Here is a 16,376-nt window from a genome sequence, read left to right as displayed (position 1 = left end):
AGAAGCCATGTAGGCCATGTACTTATCAGGGATTTGTGGTCTTCTGCTTTTATTGTACCAATTCCCCTGGGACAGTAATGAAAATTTAACCAAGGTAGCATATTGTCTTATGTCACAAAAGAAACATGTAACTTGAAGTGAAACTTGAAAAAGAGGTCATACTTTATCCTACTTGTCTGTTTTTCCCTTTTCCTCTAAAACTAGTTTTATTTGGTTTGGATTGCGCCCTTTAACCGTCATTGTAAAGGCATATGTGTAAACATATATAGGTCCTATTATACAAACATTTAAAGCAATGATGTTCTATTACCGTGTCAAAACAAAGATCTTGGTGGATTTTACATGAAAACGATACAATCAGCAAGGAGTGTTGTTTGAGGGGGTGTGGCCAGGGTATAGCAACCCAATTAAAATTTTTCAAAATGATGGAAAATTCTCAAATGCCGTGGGGATGAGAAGGAACAGAAAAGTGAGAAAGAAAATGGAGAAGGAAAGAAAAAAAAAGGAAAATAGTAGGCCTAAGGTGACGGAAACCAAAAACATATGTGACTTTTTTTTTCATCCCCCCCAAAAAAAATAAAAATCACATATTTAATTGAAGTAATAATAATGTATTAAAATATCTGTGAAGTATGGAGATTTACCATATAGCAATTTTTTCTGCATCAGAGAAGCTTGTGGGCTAATAGGTCTTACCTATTACTGGGAGCACAAAAACGCAAAAGAGAAAACTGAATTAAATTAAGGGGAGGAAGAAAGTGCAAGGAAATGTTAAGGAACTTAAAAACTAATTGTATTAGAGCTAGGGTAACGTTTTTTTTTTCGGTCGCGGCTGTTTTTATTTTTTTGTGTGCGTGCCAGACTCCATATCCTCTCACAAGCGCATCATTTTACATCCTTAGTCTATAATGATTCTCAAACATAATAGGCATGAACAGAATTAGCAGAGGGGGAGAGAACAGAAATATAGAGAGATTTAGAAAAATCAGGGGACCTTAAAAATACATAGCAGGCCTAATCCGAGGAAAATTAATTGTACCTTTCACTCGGCTTAAATTTTGATAATTTCGCATAAAGTCAATTATAAAACTTACTGCATTTGTAAAGGTTAATTTTAATGTCAATTAATGATTTTCGTTGGGAAGTCTCATTACTAACAACTAATAAAATGCTTTATAAAAACGGCATAGGATAGGGCCTATAATGACGAAAACGTAGACATAAGCATTAAGGGTGGGGGTGGCGGTGTAGGCCCACTTGTCCCCCACCCCCACTTACATACGGATTGCGACTACGAGATCTCGATTTGTCAGCTTGATCAAGCCTTGAAGAGGAGGAAATCGACAGCTGCTATCTCTTGATAACTAAATCTTGAAACTGAAAAGTGAAAATGAATAATGGCAGAGCTTAGGTGAGCCTATTTAACGTACAGCACGTTTTATTTCAAGTTAAGTTTGTAGTTTTAAAGGCAAATCCAGAGTCTTCGCGACATCGCAAATACAGACGGGTGTCCCACATATTCACTTTGATGATGTGTGCGCATCGCACTTGTTTGTATGAAGGGGGCGGGGGTCCCGTGTCTGCGCAAGTAAAATATATTATAAAATAGGTCTATTATTTCAAGCATCGCGATTGGCCAATACGGGTCACATGACACCTACCTCAGGCGATGTTCGTGCAGGACCGATCGCATGCGATGTTTTCAAATCGGCCGTGAATAATACGTGTGAGGAAAAAGATACTGGCCCCAAACCAAAGGCCAAATCACCAATTTTGAGGATAACCGGAGGATGGAAACGGAGTGAAATACGGGTGTAGAGTAAGATATTAAGTCATTCATATCCCTCGTTATATATTTTTTTAAATTTTTTACGATAACCATGATTGCCATCCCACCTTTGTGACTCGGAATATCTGATCGAGTTCACTGTCCCGATGTTCGGGTAGGTGGAGCGTAGTGTAGCGGTAGTGAAGTGGAGTGGAGCCTGCACGAACATCGCCTGAGGTACATGACACCCAACTTTTCTGGTGCACTGCACGGCAGTGCAAAAGGTGCGCAACGAAAATTGACATTGCACGCTCAAGCAAACCAGTGCGGTAGAAGTCCCGGGAGAAGCTGTCCAACAAAACTGTACTGTAACTTTTCAAGAATTTGTTTCTGTGTTGCTATTTTATAAAACAAATAATGCACTTGCTCTGTCGTGCGTAAAAGTAAATGCAGAGAAAGCTCGGTTTCTTCAGATGGTGCACGCTGGGCACTCGCCGCCAGCGGCTCGTGCACAGTGCGGCACCTATCTAAAGAAACCTTGCGTGCTCTGCATTTCCACTAACACACTCGGCTGCATGCATTATTTGTATACTATTGAACTTCATCATCATCATCTGATACAGAAGGCGGTGGCCTGAATTACCGGTCACTCCATCTGTGGTTTTGGTCTGGTGAATTTATTACTGTACGCATGCAGTAAGGACGTTGTACTGCACCTGAATATTTCAAATACGCAAAAATTAAAAAAAATGCAAATATCATATGCAAAAAAATAACATGGGTTCTTTTGCTTGATTTTTTTGCTTGCTAACAATTGATGCTATTAAACATGATACACAAGTATTTCTAACATTAGCATGACTATTGAGCTTAAGTTTGAAGTTCACCCGACTGGAAGTTCTTGAGAATAGCACGTTCAAAAGAATTCAGGATTTTGGCACATTAAGGTTACAGTTAAACCTCTATTACTAAAATCAATAAATTTCATCAAATTTTACAATAGTTCAGAATGGTATACTGAAGATGGAGAATTCATTCATATTATGCTATTCATTTGCCCTTTTATTTAAGGCTGTCAGCATGCAGCACATTCATTTCTTTCAAATGGTTTGAAAGTTGACGAAAACATCATCTCAAAAAGTTGAAATTTCTATAACAAATCTGAAAAGTACAATAAATGCTGCACTTTATTCAAAATCTGTCTTTTTCACCAAAATTTGCAAGCTCGTATTTTTGTAATAGAAGGTGTAGTCTACTTAGGGGTGTGCAAAATTTCGTAGAGCTCTGCATCACTTCCCAACATTTTATTTTCAAATCATGCCCATCTCTCGATACCATTTTTACAAAAATAGGACACATCATTTATTGCACTGCACACTATTTTTTCTGTCAAACCTATTTTTTCCCTTTTAAACATGTACTTCCAAAAATAGTTAAATATTTTTTTTATACTTAAAGGTCAAGTCCACCCGAGAAAAATGTTGACTTGAATAAATAGAGAATAATCAAACAAGCATAACGCTGAAAATTTCATCAAAATCGGATGTGAAATAAGAAAGTTATTTTATATTTCTTGTAATAAAATACAAAAGAAATAGTGAGTGAGTGATGTCATCAGTTCCCTCATTTGCATACCGACCGGGATGTGTATATATATTGTGAAATTAAGCAAAACTTTAAAATGTCGTAACTTTTTTATTTTACATCTGATTTTGATGAAATTTTCAGTGTTACGCTTGTTTGATTTTTCTCTTTTTATTCAAATCAACTTTTTCTTGTGGTTGACTTGTCCTGTAAGGATACTAAAATGTCATTAAAATCTGTCTCTGATTCACGTAGAGATTAGATTAGTGTTACAGATGTAAATACATTCAGGTAAATGGAAAATAGTAAAGACATGAGCACTTTGCTCTTTTTTTTCCCCCACCTTTTTTTTTCAATAATGAAATAGATCAACCAATTCCAGTTTGACTTTCTGAAAAAGTATAGATTTTCAATGCTGTTATATAAGGTAAAAAAATGTTATTGGTGTACTACATGTAGGAAGAGTAGAGTAAATTGATTCTATTGTTTCAAAATCAGAAAGATACATGTATAACATTAACTAATCAATAATAACTTACCTGATAAAATAAAAGTTTGACTTTTTATAGGTCAGACTCTGCAATTTGAATTTAATTTTTTTTTTAGTCATCAAGAGAGTTCATTGTGTTTACTTGCACAAATCATAAATCTGGGATTATCAACATTAACAGATTTAGATTAATGCATATGAACATTTTGAAAGTTATATCTCGATAATATGGATGTTCAGTGAAACAACAATGTCATCTGAGCTGTCATTTTAACATGTTTGTTTGCCTTTCTCCCTACTTAAAAGGAGCGATTGTCCATTTTTGTTATTAAGAATACAAGATTTTTTCAATCAATTTAGGCATACGCTAGGGTCTTTGGGGGGGGCAGGGCTATACATGTACCTCCATGAACCTCCCTCCAGGGGTCTGAAATAGCCTAGTCATTCTGTTAAGAAGAGTGAATGATTGATTGTAACTCCTTAAAATGGTAATGCCATGATAGCAAATGTTGTGGGATTGAATAATCAATGGTTGCCTCTTCTATGACGGCCTCCAACAGAGAATATTTTGGTGTAAGTCAATGTTTGCATAATTTTCTCTCAAACGATACCTCATATTTTGTTTCTGTTTCTGTTTATGGTAACTCCCATAGGAACTCAGCAGGACAGCGTTTTTCTGGTAAACGCCAAGCTGGTCTATAACCAATTACCTAGGAAACATTTTAAGTCTAGGAATTCACCCAAGTTTGAACTGATTTCATAAAGAAAAAGTATATCAAATGATTTAATAGGATAAAAACCTCTTGCAAGATATACAAAAATTTATTTATCATAAAATAATTTTCTAAATAAATAGAATTCATTTTTTTATTCACCCGATACATGCAGGGGATCACATCAGGTTCTCAAATTATGTAATCATGAGTCTATTCCACTTGTATGTATATTCCATTTTGACCACTTAGTGGCATATTGTGACTTTGCTGTATACAGTGTAATTGAATTATCATCTTTAACATTGCAGAATATGCGTTAGTACATGGAATGTGGCAACCCAGGAGCCACCTCCCATTGATGCGTTCAAGGATATAATATGGATACAGACTCAGAATGCTCCCGACATGTACATCTGGGGGTTGCAGGAAGTTAGCTCTAAGCCTCATGAGTTTATACAGAGTGCCTTCTCAGATGATCCCTGGACGGAGGTCATCTCAAGCATTGTGTGCCCAAAGGGTTATGTCATGGTAAGTTTGATTTGATTTGATTTATTGTTTCACATATTCCACAAAAACATACAGCTTGAACATATGAGAAGATGATGACAAAAAATACATAATTTTATTGTTTTACAAAGAAATAAAATATTGTGAAATATGAGGAACCTATTAAGAAGCATAGCTTGTAGACATAGGTTCCCATAGAAGGAAAGTGTCTCCTTTTGTTTCTCCTCTTATAGGAGATGGTTTTATTAGTCCAGTAGCCATGGGGATTAGTTTGTTTTGAATGGTTCTTTTGATCCATCATGTCAGCAAAACTAATAAAATGGTAAGATTTAGAGAAATGTAATGAAACGTACTGAACAAAACATAATTTGCCAATCTGAATTGGGAAACATGAAAATATTTTAACTGGGCCTTTTTCAAATTAAAGGACAAGTCCACCGCAACAAAAAGTTGATTGGAATAAAAAAGAGAAAAATCCAACAAGCATAATACCGGCACTGAAAATTTCATCAAAATCGGATGTAAAATATGAAAATTATGACATTTTAAAATTTAGCTTAATTACACAAAACAGTTATATGCACATCCTGGTCAGTATGCATAGATGAGGGGACTGATGACATCATCCGTGCACTATTTATTTTGTTTTTCATTATGAAATGTGAAATATTTTAATTTTCTCATTGTCATGTGTCACTGCCATTGTTCTGTCAAGTTGGTCCTTATTGTCAAATCTGTAAAAATTTAAATGTAATAAAACATTTCAAACGATAAAAAACAAAAGAAATAGTGAGTGAGGGACATCATCAATTCTCTAATTTGCATATCACTAAGTTGTGCATATAACTGTTTTGTGTAAATAAGCAAAATATCATAACTTTATTATACGTCTGATTTTGATGAACATTTCAAAGTTATGCTTGTTTGATTTTTCTCTATTGATTCAAATCAACATTTTTCTTGAGTGAACTTGGCTTTGAGAATGGATTATTTTAAGTTTTGAAGGGGGGAGGGGTCAGATTGACCCACCCCTCAGATGTTGGCCATGGAATGTTCGACCGATGCTAAATTTTGTATTAACATGTAAATGGTGTCACTATGTATTTGTTTTTTCGCCGATGAAATTGTTCTGTATTTTATTCATATGAAATAATGCCAAAAAGACGGATATACTATTCATGTCATTATTAAATCATTGGTAGTCGTAAATAAACCTGCTTTTAGCAGGAACACATTTGGATAGATCACTTATATAGATGTGCTATATTCAATGTTTACTCACTTTAGATCAATTCTGTGAGGCTTCAGGGTCTTGTCATACTGCTGTATGTTAGGATGCTACACCTGCCTTTCATCCATAATGTACAAACAGCACTCACAAGGACTGGACTAGGAGGAGTTTGGGTAAGTTTCTTGGGGGGAAAATAATTCTGGGAAAGTGGGGGGGGGGTGGGAAAGGGACATTTTTATTACCAGTTGCAGATCTTGAATGGCTGACAACTTTGGCTGCCACTGACACTGAGAAAGATGCGTAACTTGTCAGTACCAGTTTTGCCATTTATAACATTTTCATTCATTTGATGTAAACATTTTAAAATGTTCACATGATATTAATAGACAAAATTTATTTAATGATTTTTTTTAAATACCTAAGCAATGAAAATTCTGTCATCATTCATGTTTAACCTATGGTAAGAGGAGAAGTTTAATTTCAGGATTTGATTTGATTATCACGGAAATAGAGGGGCTGTCATCATTCAGGTTAACTTGTGATAGAAGTACATGTATCTCTCTAAATTTGATTTCATTATGTGATTTGATTTGATTTTATTACCAAGGAATAACAGGACTGTCATCATTCATGATTATCTTCCCAAGTTTGATTTAATGATTTGAGTTGATTGCTAAAGCAATAAAGACAATGTCATCATTCTTGTTAACCTAAGTAGGAGTCAGTGGCAGACCGAGACCCGGAGGAGACAATGATTGGAGGGGCACTGTATTGTTTAGGAACAGTGCTGTGCCCCTCCAATGCTTTGTCTCCTCCGGGTCACGGTCCGCCACTGGTAGGAGTATCTCTCTAAGTCTGATTTCATGCTGTGATTTGATTTGATTTGATTACAGGGCAATAAAGGTGCAGTCACCATTCGTTTTGACTGCTATGGCCGGAGTATATGTCTTCTGAACGTACATTTATCACCTCACCAAGATGGTTGGGAGAAGAGGGATAAGGAGTTCCAAACCATTGTCTCTACTCAAGAATTTCCACAGTGCAATCCAACCACTATCCTAGATCATGAGTAAGTGAACAAACTTTAAGAAAGATTTTCTACGATTATACCTCAATTATTTATTCTTTCAATTACTATTTGTTAAATTTGTTTCCTTCAATTATTGACCAGCGGCATATGCTTAGCCCGAAAAAGGGTAATTTTAAATATGTTTATTCGATAATTTGTCTGTTAATTTATTTATTCATTTATGTATTTGATTCATTAAGCAATTTTTCTGTTATGTATTTCCTTATTCATTCATTTATTTATTTGTATATTCATTTATTCATTCATTGGTTTGTTAATTACCTATTTTGTTTCCTTAAATAGTGTAGCCATACTTCACACATGTATTTATCCCCCAAGACACCCTAGATGCAAAATTTAAAAATACTATGTGAAATTATTTTCACTTTATATAGTTTGGAACCTCAAAATACTCAAGGATGTTTTCACTGAAATACATATGAATATAACCTTAAAAATGACTAAGTGAATAAAAATATCATTATTTAGAAAGTGAAACTTCATCTCTTTTACTAATATCCTCTCTATTGTAAACAACCTTAAAAGCCCACTAGACATTATAGATTATGGTAATGAAGCCATTAGTTTTGTTTAATGGTTATGAATTAACTCTTGGACATTAATTGGTATTCTGAAGATATAAATGTGGTTCTTTGAGCCTTATATTTGTGTCTTGTTTTGTTATTTGACAAACTGAAAGACATTATTTTCATAGCATACATTAATTATTTCACATGTTCCTGAAATAAAAGCAATGGCCGGAAAAAACCAAGTTTTTATAATAACGGTAATTTTGAAAACTAAATGTTATATGGAAGAAGGATGAGAAATAAAACTACTGTAGATATTCGCTTTGTTTATTAGTTGTTTACACTAAACATGTAGATCAATTTAGAGATCGTGACTATCCATCTTAAGTATTTCTTTGTTCATTCTTTTGTGAGCCGAGCTGTTGAAACTTTGTATCTCAAAATTGAATAATGACATTTCAGAAGAAAGCTGTATTTCAAAATTATGACAATGGCTGCACCCTCATATTGTCTGAAAACAAGTCTCTTAATTTCTGTAGAGAACTACTCAGAGGCATGGAAGGTTGCTTTTTATGTCATAACGCTATTCCTTTTCTCTGCTGTCCTCATTTTTTTGTTCAATTTGTTTTAATAGCCCACTATTGATATGTATATGTAATATTCTCCTTTTTTTCCTGAGATTTTTAATGAAGATTGATATTTTTTGTGTATTTGTTTCAACACTGTTTATAGCTATGTTTTGTGGTTTGGTGATCTGAACTACCGGATAGAAGACCTTTCAACAGAGGCGATTAAATTCCTGGCAGCTCCAAAGAAACTTCACGTCCTACTGGAGAAAGATCAGCTCCTGAACAGCATGAGGAAAAAGAAAGCATTCAGCGGATTCCATGAAGGGCTTATCACATTCATGCCCACGTATAAATTTGATCTGAAATCAAATGAATATGATACTAGGTATTTACATGTACAGCATTTATTTTGTTAACCGGGTAAATGAAGAATTGGATTCTGGTTAAATCTAAATCGAGGGGGAGGGGGATTTTAATAATTTGTCATTGGTTTCACAACATTGTAATTGTTCAAGCTAGTTGAAAAAAGATTTATATAATGGTAATTCTAAATCAAGGGGAAGGTGAGTCATTTGCCATTGCATTCAAAAGATTGAAATAAATTCATTAAATTGACAACTGTGGGCTATTACAACCTTGTGTCTCAAATGAAGGAAGACAAATCAGAAAACTTAATGTTAGAGGAACGGCATATTGTGGCAACCCCTTTTTGTCCAGAAAGAGGTTTTTTACATAAGACTGTTTTCAGAAAATATGCTACCATTGCCATAATTCTAGGCTCGGTTTTTTACACTGTCTGGAAAATTTTAAAATGGCATGATACATGTACAGTGTACAAGGTTTTCATCGCCCACCAACGATAAGTTGAGGTAAACTATTAGACCTTCAATCCAGCCATGTGATTTGTCACTCTAGTGAAGGTTTTTATTTCAATCCATTATAATGACATTATCATGACAATGTAGTGATCTACATGTAAATTGAGTTTGTGTCATAAATACAGTACCACTATATCACTATCTTCATAATTGAAATGTACAATGACAAAATAAATATTATGTATGTATGGGAGGGCTCCTTCGTGTCTACAATTGGGGAAAACACTCATTTTTTTTAAATCCACTATATAAATGGGTATGCCAGGCAATTAGGGACTTTCCTGGTCCAGACGACCATGCCAATCATTTCCTGTTTACAATTTAAACCAGTTCTGTATCCTGTATAATTAGGGAATTGTCCACTTTAGGCCAAATAACCCCCATTGTAGGCAGCATCCCCATTTGATGGAATATGCTTTAATTTGGTGTTTATTGTGTCCAAAAATCAGCCTGGATAGTGGATGAAATTCTTAAAAAGAAGTGTACAACATGGCACACGTATTCCTGCATTGGCTGTAAAAGAAAAATAGGGGTCCCCATATTGACACATGACACCAAGATGTGTATGTAAGTATGTATGGATATTGTCATATCATCATCAGGGGCGGTATTCTGAAAACCGTGTTAGCTAACACCATTGGTATTCTGAAAATCGTGTTAGCATGAATAACATGTGGGTCAAGTGGTAACACCGCGCATGGTCATGAAGTACGCAGTGCGCGACGCGCAACCCCCATACATGGTGTTAGGGAGGAAGATAACACAAAATTTGGTATTCTGAAAATGGTGTTAGCAAAAATTTGGTTCAGAGATAACACAAAACAGAGGTTAAGTTGGGGAAGACGATGGTTGCACTTCTTATAGCAGACGCAAACGTCAATAACAACAGTACCGACTTCGTCTGGGAGAACTTCCTGTAAATTTCTTTCATTTTTCTAGCTTTTCCCTTTTCCTTCTACCTTCCTCTCTAGTGTCAATGATTAAACAATTATTTTGGAACTTCCTGTGAAAATGCCCTTCAAATGCATCTTTAATTTGGATTGTTTAAAAATCATTATTATTAATGTTCATGAATTATGTATTGGTAACCTTTTGCCAAAAAAGCAAAAAAAAAGAAGATAATTAAACACGTCTAAAAAAAGCACAAACAGCAATCAATTAGAATTGAATTGTTAAGAACATGAGATTGGGGAACTTTTCTTGAACTGTTTTACTCTCTTTCTATGGTTCAATGGTTCTATGGTTTAATGATTAAAATGTTCATCTCTCAATGCTTGTAGGTTATCCTTAATCTACCCCCCCCCCCCGCCAGGGACGTCGATCGTATGCTTTCAGGGGGGGGGGGGAATGTGAACAAAATATATCTTCTTTTTTTCCTGATAGTTCTGGGCACCAAATATTACTAAAGAATTTTACATGAGGTGTGCACTGATAAAAAATACCATTTTGTATGTTTGATAATATTTCTGTCAGGTTTGATGTCTTTTAAAGTGCTTTTCATGCTTTTTAAATTTTTGTATTGCATAATTATTTATTTTTTTCAAGTTTTCATAATTATTTGGGAGCAAATGAATGTGTTTGCCCCCATATTTTAATGGGTTGATCGCCCTTTGCCCCCTCCACAATTGATCGAGACCTCTGTCTCCTGTTATAAATTCATACCCATGCTGTCTGAAATAATCCATTCTTAATTGCCATAATCACCCCTCCCTACGTCTAGCTTTTATTTAGCTGTATGCACTTACAAAATGATGTCACAATGCAGGCTTCGTGTCACGTCAGCACGTCTGCGCGGTCTTTTCTTTAACATCGCATTTGATTGGATTAAATCTATGCAGAGTGAGAGGAGCTGAAGATGACACAAAATGAGATAACACACAGATACACCATTTTCAGAATACCGATTTGGGAGTGTTAGGGGCGTGTTAAATCAGAGAGATAACACGGTATTTAACACAAACATTAACTCGATTTTCAGAATACTCATATCTCACCAATAATTCTATATCTTTTTTTTTTTTGCTTCAGTCCCAAGCAAAGATCACCTGCCTGGACGGATAGGATCTTATGGAAGGTCAACCTACGTGCCAGCATAGATCAGAATTACCTGAGTATAACACAAACCTCCTACACTTCCCATTTGGATATACTCTGGAGTGACCATCGACCTGTCAGTGCGGAGTTTCTTGCCAAGGTATGTGCTTGAAGTACATCGGTCTGATTTGTTTATTGGTAACCAGCGGCTGTGCAACAAAATGGGGGGGAGGAAGATGGCATCCGTCCCCTTGATTTTTCAAGTAGTGAGACAGAGGGAATGTAAAGGTGAAAAGAGATGGAGAAAAAAAGAAAAAGAAGGAAGGATAGTATAAAATGAAGAGGTCTTTGTCGTTTAAATTGAACGAAAATGACTTCCTCTTTAGGTGATCTTGCCTCCTATCAAAATATCTATGCTGCACTCTTAACTTGCAGACAACACCGGTCAGCATTATTTTCTCGATAGACATAATAGGGAGCATGTATGTGTCATGCCTCATTTACAGTTTGATTTATGACTTATTTCACATTGTTAACATCCTTTTACATGTAGTATACGAAATGAGCCATGACCTTGAGACCCCTTGTCTGATTTTCATAAACCTCTTTCCAAACGGTACGCAAGACCTAAAGTCTTGTAAAGGAATGCCCCCTTTAAACCTACATGTAATTACTAATTTATGTGTAATTAGTATGCAAAATTATACTTTTTCCTCTAACTCCCTAAATAAAGCTCCAAATGTTCAAATTTTTGGTGTAGAAACTCTTTGAGGTGTTCTTGGCAAATCTACGTGAAAAAATTGCGATATCAGATCAATTTTCCTATGTATTGTGTTGATTTTGCAATTTCTTATATATTTCTTTATATTTTTTAACCTTTTGTTTTTCGAAGAACTTTGTCGGGGACTCTTTTAAGATCATAAACAGCATAAAATAAACCCGTCTAGACCAGCAAAGTAAAAATAATTGTACATTTATGATTTTTTTTTTTTTGAAAACACAATTTGCATTGACTCTGATGCTCTGATATTCATAATAGCTAAATGTCTCCCTCTTGTGATTGGTCAGTAGTAATGTATGTAGGCTTTTTACTTCCTTCTACCATCCTGCTTTAGGTCACTGCTTCCATTAAACCATGGCATTGCGTTCACTTGGATTACTGCCAACTTGTGATAATAATTATCTATAACTAGATTTATGTACCAACTTTTACAGAGGGTACAAGGTACTTTCAAGACTTTGGGCATATTAAGATTTATTACATAATTGTGTTTTCAAATGCTTTTAAAAAATACCTCATGCGCGATGATGAACATTGCGTGCAATTGGAGGAAGTTTGTTCTAAAGATATGTGGGAACATTTATAAATGATTTGACAAAACTTTTTTTTGGATTGGTAGTGACCTACATGTCCATGTAGGAAGGAACAGGAGGGGAAATGAAAAAAACACCTTGATTTTATCATTAATAGTTTTACCTAATATTCCTACTAACATTGAGACATTAAACATTCCATGCACATAATCTAGTGATGTATTACTAGATTGCATGAATGTGTGAGCCGTAAAACAGTTATGATGTATAAAAAATAAAGATAAAATTGTTTTAATTTCATAATTTACTGACTTTACATCAACATTTATTTTGCATCAGGTGCCCGATCAAAATAGAATACCTGTATTTTTTAATTAATATTTTATAAAAATGCTTTTCAAGCATGGAATGGTATGAAAATTTTCAGGATATAACCTTTTGTAGCTTTCTGATATTGTAAAGAACAGTGCTCATTTGTCTATTTTTGTCTCATAGCAGAGTGAGAATATAGGCGCCACTTTTCCGATGGCGGAGACGGTGTCGTCAACATCAAATCTTCACTAAGGGTTAAGTTTTTTAAATGACAGCATAACTGAGAAAGTATATGGACCTAGTTCATGAAACTTGGAAATAAGTTTAATCAAGTATTACTGAACATCCTGCAGAGAGTTTCAGGTCACATGACCAAGGTCAAAGGTCATTTTGATAGGGTCAATGAACTTAGACCATATGGGGGAGTCAATATCAAAATCTTAACCTTAATCTTAACAGAGGCACCACTTGTTGTCTTATTATATAAAAAATGCTTTTCAAGCATGGAATGGGCTGAAAATTTCAGGATATAATCTTAGTAGCTTTCTAATATCGTAAAGAACAGTGCCCATTTGTCGATTTTTGAATAAAAATAATTACATTATTGTGAGTGGATGCCAGATGCCAAATTTTAATTCCAATGGCTGAAAACAAAACATTCATTGATGACCTCTTCACTTTTGTAATATTGGAATGTTGGATGATACTTGAGAATATAATTCACATTACTGAGTAGGCCTGGGTCGGAACGGACGGAATACTGGAATTCGTCCGATGTGTACGAGTTCTGGTTTTGTATTTTTCCATTCCGGTATTCCAATGTAATACATATTTTTAAACAAATAGTTTTACATTTTATTCTTCTGAATATCTTTTAATTATCCAGTATGTTTTATTCAGTCTTACAAATCATCACCCAGGTTTCTTTGTTACATTTTAGGTGACCACCGAGCAAAAAATGATGAGGAAACGGGGAAAAAACTTGCCGATGTTAACATGGCCATCTTGTTCTATCTGTTAGTAGCTAAGCTACAAGATGCATTATAAAGTCTGCCTCCCTCTATATGCGTCTTGTAGCTTAGCTACTAACAATGAGAACAAGATGGCCACGTAAACATTGGCAAGTTTTTTCCCGTCTTCTCATTATATTTTTCTCATTTTTTAATGAATGTTTGTTTAAAAATGAAATTAATATGTTATAATCTGTGACTTCTTTGTACTACCCCATTTGTTATGACTCAGGCCTATTACTGAGCGAAAAGCTTAGGTGGGCTTTTAGAAACACAAATTTAAGCACAAATATATCCATAACCATCCTTCCATTTTCTTTTTTTTTTCATCAGATAACAATAGAAGATGCGCAGCCTTTAGTATCATTCACACCCATTGAATCTTGGAGTAGAGGGCAAGATGCAGAGTGTTCTTATACAGTTCTTCCTGACACCAAAACAAGTAATTGGGACTGGGTTGGACTCTACAAGGTGAGTCCACTAAATCCTATTAATTTCAGATTTGTGATGTGTATGCTAACTTTGTTCGAAACTCATTAAATTCTATAGCTTCACTAACTTATATGAAAATAGTGTCTAATGGATCATTAACAACATCTTTTATAACTATTGACTTGAGTTGATTTGTATTTAAAGGTAGTATTCTGAATATTGTGAATATATATATATAAGGTCTGTATTTTGTCAAAGAATTGTAATTTTTTAGTTGATTAATTGAGTGATTGAGAGCAAATAACTCTCATTTATTTTTCAATATTTGTACAAATAAAATATACAAATAACAATACACCTTCACATTTCATAATTGCTTGTACTATATTGATCATAACCACGGAGGAAGAGCAAAGGAAGAGAAGGAGATGGATAAGGAAGAGCAGAAGAGACTAAAGAGGAAAAGGAGGAGGAAAAGAAGAACAATGAGGAGGAGAAGTAGGAGATGGATGAGAAGGAGAAGAGGAGGAGGATGAGAAAGAGGAAGAAATTGAAAAGGGAAAGAAGAATAAGGAAGAGAAGGATAAGGAGGACCGTAAGAGAATGAAGAGGAGAAGGAGGAGGAAAAGAAGAACAATGAGGAGAAGAAGAGAAGGACGATGAGAAAGAAGAATAAAAGGAAAAGGGAAAGAAGAATAAGCAAGAGAAGGAAGAGAAGGAGAAGAATAAGGAGCGTAAGAGAATGAAGAAAAGGAGGAGGGAAAGAAGAACAATGAGGAGGAGAAGGAGGAAATGGATGAGGAGGAGGAGAAGAGAAGGAGGAGGAGAAAGAAGAATAAGCAAGAGAAGGAAGAGAAGGATAAGGAGCGTAAGAGAATGAAGAGGAGAAGGAGGAGGAATAGAAGAACAATGAGGAGATGGAGGAGGAGGAGAAGAGGATAAGGAGGAGAAAGAGGAAGAAATGGAAAAAGGCGAGAAGAATAAGGAAGAGAAGTAGGAGATGGAGAAGGAGGAAAGGAAGATGCATGAAAGATTGTGCAACATGATATGTTCCTGAATCTGTTTTCCTTTATTCATTTTCAATACTTTGATTTGCCTCTTTTACCCCTAATGCAGGTTGGTTTCAACACTGCACAGAAACATTACATCACCTACGTATGGGCTGATTCTAACGGAGAGACTGATACAGGCGTTGGTCGAGTTAAGTTTGGTGCCGGCTACCTTCCTGAGGATACATGTAGTAAATATGTTCTCTGCTATGTGAGTCGTACTATGAGCTGTGTGCTGGGAGTCAGTAATGTCTTCAGGGTGAGTTTCAAATTTCAACGTTACTGACTTAGTGTAAAGTATATCACAGGCAATCATGTATACAGTCAAACCTGCCTTAGTACCATAGCCACCTTCATATAAAGACCACATACTTAAATTTGTGAAGACTACAAGATTTCCAAAAGAACGTCACAATATCAACTGACAGACGAAAATAAAGAAAAGAATATAAGATTTTAAGGAGGAGGCAAAATTTATAAGTGGTCTTTATGAGTAGAAAGGTACCTACATTACATGTTTCAATGAAGATTCCATTTAAGGGAAACCAATTCTGATCTTATTGATGGGTGGTCGCTCAAACTGGTTTGACTGTTATGCCACATTATAAGATGTTTATTATTATTATAATTATTATTTTTAATACTATCATTATTATAATTATATAATATTGACTGGCCTTGAGGGGAACATCAAATATGTTGCCTGCAACAGAATCATATTGGCCCGAGTCTTAAGATAAGGGCAATATGGTTCTTTTAAGGGCAACATATTTGATGTTTCCCGAAAGAAGAGCCAGTCAATAGTATTATTATTACCTACGGCTGTACAATGTGTAATTCAAGTTATTTTTTGGAACAATTTATATGCTTAGTAAATTAAGAG

At 35.0% G+C, this 16,376-nt stretch overlaps 1 protein-coding gene across 1 annotated transcript; it reads left to right on the top strand.

Annotated features, from left to right (window-relative positions):
• Positions 1-1,271: 1,271 nt before the first annotated feature.
• LOC129254393 (phosphatidylinositol 4,5-bisphosphate 5-phosphatase A-like) lies at positions 1,272-15,924 on the top strand. Its single transcript, XM_064095830.1, has 8 exons — positions 1,272-1,411; positions 4,867-5,086; positions 6,353-6,469; positions 7,190-7,365; positions 8,628-8,849; positions 11,371-11,536; positions 14,346-14,483; positions 15,561-15,924. The coding sequence occupies exons 1-8, from the start codon at positions 1,398-1,400 to the stop codon at positions 15,777-15,779; spliced, it is 1,272 nt and encodes a 423-aa protein (XP_063951900.1). The 5' UTR covers positions 1,272-1,397; the 3' UTR covers positions 15,780-15,924.
• The last annotated feature ends 452 nt before the right edge of the window (positions 15,925-16,376 follow it).

The sequence above is a fragment of the Lytechinus pictus genome, chromosome 2, assembly GCF_037042905.1.
Source record: "Lytechinus pictus isolate F3 Inbred chromosome 2, Lp3.0, whole genome shotgun sequence".
NCBI lineage: Eukaryota > Metazoa > Echinodermata > Echinoidea > Temnopleuroida > Toxopneustidae > Lytechinus > Lytechinus pictus.
This window is presented reverse-complemented; position numbering and strand designations above follow the sequence as displayed.